This window comes from Chrysochloris asiatica, unplaced genomic scaffold, assembly GCF_000296735.1.
Source record: "Chrysochloris asiatica unplaced genomic scaffold, ChrAsi1.0 scaffold00324, whole genome shotgun sequence".
Classification (NCBI taxonomy): domain Eukaryota; kingdom Metazoa; phylum Chordata; class Mammalia; order Afrosoricida; family Chrysochloridae; genus Chrysochloris; species Chrysochloris asiatica.
In genome coordinates, this window is record NW_006408842.1 from 302,296 (window position 1) to 310,260 (window position 7,965).

At 39.9% G+C, this 7,965-nt stretch overlaps 1 protein-coding gene and 1 pseudogene across 1 annotated transcript in view; one reads left to right on the plus strand and one right to left on the minus strand.

The window, feature by feature from the left end:
* The window catches only part of ADAMTS12 (ADAM metallopeptidase with thrombospondin type 1 motif, 12), a 571,713-nt gene that overhangs the window by 14,091 nt on the left and 549,657 nt on the right, over positions 1-7,965 (minus strand). Inside the window, exon 22 of the mRNA XM_006875388.1 lies at positions 3,311-3,470. Within this exon, the coding sequence (XP_006875450.1) occupies positions 3,311-3,470 (160 nt within the window). The remainder of the gene's footprint in view (positions 1-3,310; positions 3,471-7,965) is intronic.
* Positions 3,482-7,492, plus strand: LOC102839425 (annotated as a pseudogene).

Below are 7,965 nucleotides of genomic sequence, written 5' to 3' on the forward strand. Positions count from 1 at the left end.
ATGAGCCAATGATACTGAAGGAAGAAGTCCAAGGTGCATTGAAGGCATTGGCAAAGAACAGAGCTACTGGAATTGATGGATACAGTTGAAATCTTTCAACAAAATAATGAAGCACTGGAGGCACTAACTCATTTATGCTATGAAATCTGGAAGACAACTACCTGGCTAGTTGACTGGAAGAGATCCATATTTGTACCCATTTTAAAGAGAGGTGACCCAATAGAATGCGGAAATCATCAAATATTATGATTAACATCCTATGCAAGTAAAATTTTGCCAAAGATAATTCTAAAACCACTACAACCATACACTGACATACTGCCAGAGGTTCAAGCTAGACTCAGATGAGGATATGGAAGAAGGGATATCAATGCTGACATCACATGGTTATTTGATGATGCATGGAGGGGACGGTAATCATTGCAATGAAATGAAATATGATAGGATGAATGTAAAATGGATGTTCTCCCATGTAAACCCACTTGACTGAAAGCAGAGAATACCAGAAAGATGGTTACCTGTGCTTTATTGAGTACACAAAGGCTTTTGATTGTGTGGATCATGACAAGCTATGGACAACATTGTAGAGAATGAGTATTTTGAAACACTTAATTGCACTCATGAGGAACCTGTACACAGACCAAGAGGCAGTTGTTTGAACCGAACAAGGGAACACTGAATGGTTTAAAGTTTTGGAAAGATGTGCACCAGCATTGTACTCTTTCGCCATACTTATTCAATCTGTATATTGAGCACATAATCTGAGAAACTGAATTATATGACGAACATGGCTACAAGATTAGAAGAAGACTCATTAACAACCTGTGATATGTAGATGATACAACCTAGCTTGCTGAAAGCTGAGAGGACTTAAACTACTTACTAAAGAAGACCACAGCCTTTGGTATGGGTTGCACCTAAATGTAAAGAAAACAAAAATCCTCACGTGTGGACCAGTAAGAAACAAGAAGATAAATGGAGAAAAGATTGAAGTTGTCAAAGACTTCATTTTGTTTGGATCTACCATCAACACTCATGGAAGCAACAGTCAAGAAATCAAACAACATAGTACATTAGACAAATTTTTAAAGTGTTGAAGAGCAAAGATGTCAGTTTGAGAACTAAAGTACATCTGACCCAAGCCATGGTATTTTTAATAACCTCATATGCATGTGAATGTTGGACAGTGAATAAGGAAGACCATAGAAGAACTGATGCATTTGAGTTTTGGTGTTGGAGGAGAATATTAAAAGTACCATAGCCTGCTAAAAGAGCAAACATATCTGTGTTGGAAGTACAGCCAGAATGCTCCTTGGAAGCCAGGATGGCCAGACTTCATCTCTCATACTTTGGATATATTATCAGGAGGGACCAATTTCTGGAGAAGGATATTCTGTTTGGTATAGTGGAGGATCACAGCTCTATGGGAGTCCTGGTGTGGTGCTGTGGATTAATGTACTGGACTGCAAAGACAGTTTGAACCACAGGGTCAGAATTTCAAGCTTACCAGGGTTGCTATGGGTCTGAAATGACTTGACACATTTAACAACAACATGGTGGAGGGTAAGAGAAAAATAGTAAGAACCCCCACCCCCCAAGGAGATGTATTGGCAGAGTGGTAGCAGTAATGGACTCAAGTTTAGCAATGACTGGGAAATTGGCACAGTACCAGGCAGTGTTTCTTTCTGTTGTTATGCGTCAGTACCAACTGGATAGCATGTAACAACAACAACAGCAATCTTTCTTCTTTCTTTCCAACCTTTGCATTCCAATCACCAGTAATTATTTGCATATTTGATCAATTCAAAATGAAGAAGTTTGTAGAATTCTTCAATTTCATCATTACTTGCTTTAGTGGTTGGTGCATAAATTTGAATAATAGTGCTATTAACTGATCTTTCTTATAGACGCATGGATATTACCCTATTGTTTTTGTTGTTAAGTGCCATTGAGTGGATTCCAACTCATTGCAACTCTGTATAGGGTTTCCAAAGAGCAGCTTGTGAGCTTGAACCACGACCTTGCAGTTCAAATTATTTTGCAATCTGATACATTAGCCCACAGCGCCACACCAGGGCTCCATTACCCTATTACAGACATCATTATACATCAAGATAGATTAAAAAAAAATATTAATGATAAGTGTGCTGCCATTCCTCTTCAATTTGTCACTTCCAGTACAGTAAAATTTGTGATTGTCAGATTCAAAGGGACCAATACCAGTCAATTTCAGTTTACTAATGCCTAAGATATTGAATTTGATGTGTTCACTTTCATTTTTGGCAAGTTCCAAATTCCCTAGATACATACTTGGTACATTCCATGTTCCAATTATTAATTAATTTTTGAAGCTGTTTCTCCTCATTTTGAGTTGTGTCCCATCAGCAAATGAAGGTCCTGAAAGCTTTACTCCATTCACATCAACATGGTCAACTCTACTTTGAGGAGGTAGCTCTTTCCAAGTCATATTTTGAGTGTCTTCCAAACTGAGGGGCTCATCTCCTGGTACTATATTTGACAATATTCTGATGCTTTTTCATAATGTTTCAATATTCAATATTCTGGTGTTATCTGACAATGTTCCATTATTTTTCATAAGGTTTTCATTGGCAAAACAGTTCAAGTATTCTGCTCTTCTTCATCCTAGTCAGTCTTATTCTGGAAGCACCACTGAAACCTGCCCACCATGAGTGACCATGGTGGTATTGAAAATACTGGTGGCATAGCTTCCAGCTTCACAGCAACATGAAAGCCACCATGGTATGACAAACTGACAGACGAGTGTTGGTGTCAATAGATTATACTACAAAAATCAAACAATAAATAGAAGGAACTTCTAATAAAATCTAAAGGACACAATTTACACGTTTTTATGATTCTAGAAGCAGGTTAATATTTCTTCTTGTACTGGGAATGAAAAGGAATGGATTTTGAATTTTGCTCTTTTTTTGTATTCACTGAGCGCAGAAAATAAGCAAGTGAACTCAGTTGATAGAGAGGCTCAATCTAAACTTGACTGGATTCCTAAGAAAGGCCAGATAATCCCTGTGACTTCTTTGAAGAAACAGAAAGAATTCTCATCCATGTGGGATGACGTCAGTATGAATGTGCTTTGAGATGAGAAACTGGGTGAGATAATCCCTGGAGGAATTAAAACCAAATGGGCAAAAGACACATTAGAAGATTTACTCCCAGAGGAGCCAGCTGGCCTCTTTAGCATTAACATTCTCTGCTCAATAAAACACTATCCACATGTTGAGTCATGTGGAAAGACTTATTTGTGCCCCACTGAGCAAAACCCTTCACCCACCGGCACTCTTCTTGCAGGCTTGCTGGTTACATTTTTGGAACTCTGGCGGTTTGGGTTCATGATTACACAGGCAGTGGCCTTGATCTTCAGTTTTGTTGTCCTCTGATGAGACACAGTGGACAATCCTCTTCTGAAGGCCACCTCCACAGGAAGCGGTGCACTGAAAGTAAGATGGACGTAAGAAAGTCAGAATTCTTTTTGGGGACACCAGGGGACACCAAGTGAACAACTCAAACCCCACAGTGGTCAGATATGGGAAAGATGACCAGAAACTGCCTTGGAAAAGTCTATAAGTAGAATTAGCTGTTGCTGTTGTTAAGTGCTGTCAAGTCATTTCCTTATAATCCTGTGTAGGATTTCTATGGCCGTGAATCTTGGTCAGAGTAGAAAATCTCATCTTTCTCCCACAGAGTAGCTGGTGGGCTCGAACTGCTGAGCTTGTGGCTCCCAGCCACTGCTGTGTAGGATTAAGGGCATGAATAATATGGAAATGTGAATTTAAGAAGAACCCTGTTACATAGGTGTGGGTTGGATTTTGGCTTAATTTATTGTTGGGTTCTCCAAAGACAGTATCTTCTTTCCCATATTTGAGAATGGCCTTTCCTTCCCACACTCCCCATAGCTATACCTTTGGGATTTATGTATCCATTAGTTCGGTGAAGCCCTAACACCATGGTCAGAGATGAATGGTCCAGGGGCATGTCTCTGACTCAAGGTGGGCCAATCAGTTCCTTTCTTAGGAACTTACAACTGACACCTAGCAAAACATTCCATCTGAGGCTGAAATTAAAAATAAATGTATGTAGTAGATGACCATATGTACGTCCAGGTTAGCTAGAGAAACAGAGAAAACCAGATGACAGAAAATGTGAGAGGAAGAAAGGCTATATTTTGAGAAGAACCAGAGTGAGAAACGGAACACTTCCAGTATCTACATGCTTGGTTCTGGTTAAAACTCTCAACCCAAACACTCACACATCCATCATAAATATATGGAAGAAAACAGTGATAGAAGCTAACTTGCAAATAATATAGATGAAAATGTTTTCTTCTGGGACCTGTGCCTCTGTGACACTCATTCTATGGACTAGTTTTGATTTGGGATTGGGGATCAGATGTGAGGAGTCCTGGTGTGGTGCTGTGGCTGGGGGTTAATGCGTTGGATGCAAAGTTGGTTTGAACCATAAAGAAAGGACTGTAGTTCAAGCTCACCAGCTACTCTGTGGAAATCCTGTACAGGGTTGCTATGGATCAGAACTGACTCAATGGCCCTTCAACAACAACAAACAATGAGATGTGAAGGAAGGTAATGAGGGGTTTTGGAACTGAAATTAGACTCAAGAGAGAAGTAGGAGAGGGACACCATGGTGGAAAGGAGAGAGTTTGGAATGGAGGTAATGACAGGGTTGGGAGATTGGGGAAGGAGTCAAGCATAGGTCTAGGTATAGTTGGACCACTTTGGTTTCAGTCCCCATTAATGATAAGGTTTCTCTGTCATGTCATTTTGTGGCTACCTGGCAGCAGAATGGAGATTCTCTGGTTTGTGGAAGCAGCTTAAACAATGTAATACCTAGGGATGTTAGAAAATGCATCTCAATTTGCCACATATATTTGTATGCATTACATCATATTTCATACTTTATTACTTTTAACCTCATCTTTCTTATATGGTTAAAACCTCCCAGAGAGCAGAAACCAGTTCCTCGTACTTTGTCCTTCACAGCAATTATAAAAGTGTCAGATATGACTTGACATTCAATAAATACTTACTCATGGGTTGGAAGGGAAAAAAATGCTGCATGTTAATTTCTGGAAAAATCACTAATGCTAAAAGATTCCATTTCCATTGATAATAGTGTTAGGCACTCATTCAGTTTACTAGATAAGAGAAAATTCAAATTGAAATACCACCAATAAATTCAGTACCCTCATACTCTATTCCCCAGAAACTGTAAGATGATTAATTTTATGAATCAACTTGGTTAAGCTGTTGGTGTTATTGGTAAAACACTAGCCAAATTAATTACATGTGAATAAATCAGTTGGCTTCAAGTAAAGCAAATTACCTTCCATAAGGAGGGTGGGCATGAATCAACCATTTGAAGGTCATAAGAGTAAAAAGGGAGCTTAACTATAGACATTTTTTCCAGAATGCTAATACTCTCTTGACTTTAACTGTTGCCTGAAATATGGAATTTGGGATACAAGCCTGCAGTAGTCTCTAGCTATCATGTGATAATTTGTGGCTTGCCAGTCCCCTACAACTGTGTGAATCAATCGCTTGAAATACAGAGAGAAAGAGAGATGTTGCTGTTAGCTCCTATTGAGTAGTTTCCAACTCATGGAAATATTATGTTTAACAAAACAAGATACTGCCTGGTCCTGTGCCACTTTCATTATCTTTCCAAAATAAGGGACTCATCTTCTAGCACTATATCATATATCATATATCAATATGCTGGGCACTGTGGGTTAGACATTGGGCTGCTAACCACAAAGTTCAAACCCACCAATCACTTTACAGGCAAAAGAGGAGGCTATCTGATCCAGTAAAGATGTACAGTTTCAGAAACCCCATGTAAGGTTGCTCTGAGTTGGAATCAACTCAGTGGCAGTTGGTTTGAGTTTGGTGTAGCCAACACTCGTCTGTCAGTGTGCTGTATTCTGGTGACTTGAGTTGTGCTGTGATGCTAGAAGCTATGCCAACGGTGTACTTCAAATACCAGCAGGTTTCTGAGGAGCTTCAAGACTAAACAGATTAAGAAAAAGGACCTGGTGATTTCTTTCTCAAAAAAAAAACAAAAAAAAAAACAGACCAGTGAAAATCTTATGCCGACCAATGGAAAATGAAAAAGAATGGGAATTTCAGAACACTTAAGTGTGCTCATGCAGAACCTGTGCATAGGCATTCAAAGAGAACAAGGGGGTCGTGTGTAGTTTACAATTAGGAAAGGTGTGTCATGGTTGCATCCCTTCACCACACTTATCCAATCTATGCTGAGCAAATAATCCTGGCAACTGGACTGTATTAAGAAGCACACAGCATCAGGACAGGAGGAAAGCTCATGAATAATCTGCGACATGCAAGTGACACAATCTTGCTTGTTGAAAGTAAAGACTTGGAGTACTTACTGATGAAGATCAAAGACTATAGCTTTCAGTATGGAATACATCTCAACACGAAGAAAACAACAATCCTCACAATTGAACCAAAAGACAACATCAAGAAAAACTGAGAAAATACTGAAGTTGTTAAGGATTTTATTATACTTGGTTCCACAATCAACACCCAGGAAAGCAGCAGTCAATGCACTGCATTGATTGTTGTTGTTGTTAAGTGTCATTGAGTCAATTCTGACCCATAGCGACTCTGTATAGAGTTTCCGAAGAGCAGCTGGCGAGCTTGAACCGCTAACCTTGCAGAGCATATTGCTTTGCAGTCTGGAGCATTAACACACAGCACCACAACGGGTTGATAGGGATGGACAATTTAGACATTGGCTATCAAAAATGGGGAGCTATAAAGGCTGGCTTATAAGCTTTCATGAGTGTGCTTAGTTTCACAATGTGGGGGTAATGTAGAATCTACACGGAATAGTTTTCCTCTTTTCCAGATGGATCTGGTGAAAAGGGGATAGGGAATGATGGTGATAGGATTGAATGATTCAATTGTGAGTAATTGTTAGCAGGATTAATTGTGATTGTCACAACTGTAACTGCAGAAGATGCGTATCTAAAAGAGGGGAGTAGAGTCACTGAATCGACATTGAGAACTCTGCACACTACGGCCAGTACTTCCCACCTTCTTTCTCCCACGGCCACTTGCCACTTCCACTAAGGAAAAGGAATCGTATGCTAGGCCCACAATCCAGAACCGCCACACTTTTGACCCCTTTGCTGATGCAAGTAAGGGTGATGACTTGCTTCCTGCTGGGACTAAGGATTATATCCATGTCAGAATTCAACAGAGAAACAGCAGGAAGACCTTTACTACTATCCAATGGATCACTGATGATTACAATAAAAAGGCATTGAAGAAGTCTGTCTGCAATGGTACTGTAATTGAGCATCCAGAATATGGCGAAGTCATTCAGCTACAAGGTGACCACGCAAGAACATAGCCAGTTCCCTGTAGAGGAGGGACTAGCGAAGGATGACCAACTGAAGGCTCACGGGTTTTAAGTGCTTGTGGATCACAGAAGCTTAAGTGAGGATTTCCTGGCAATGAGTAGAAAATGTCCCTCTGTCCTTTGTCACAAGTACAAAACCTCACAATTTGTGTGAGGGTAAGTCAAAAAGTATTGCTACAATGGTTCTAAATTTGACCATCATTAATACATCAATCAAGGAGCTCTGATAGTGTAGTAATTACAAATTGGGCTGCGAACCTTAAGGTCAGCAGTTCAAAACTACCAGCTGTTCAGCAAGAGAAAGATGAGGCTTTCTACGCCCTTAAAGATTTACAGTCTCAGAAACCCTGTACAGGGTCGCTATGAGTTGGAGCCAACACCACGGTACTTAACACAACAACATCAATACATCAATCAGAGGATAACTGTAGACAAATTCTCTCAGTAACACATTTTTCTTAGTCACATTGTTGTTGTTGTTGTTAAGTGCCGTCGAGTCGGTTCCGACCCATAGCGACCCTGTAT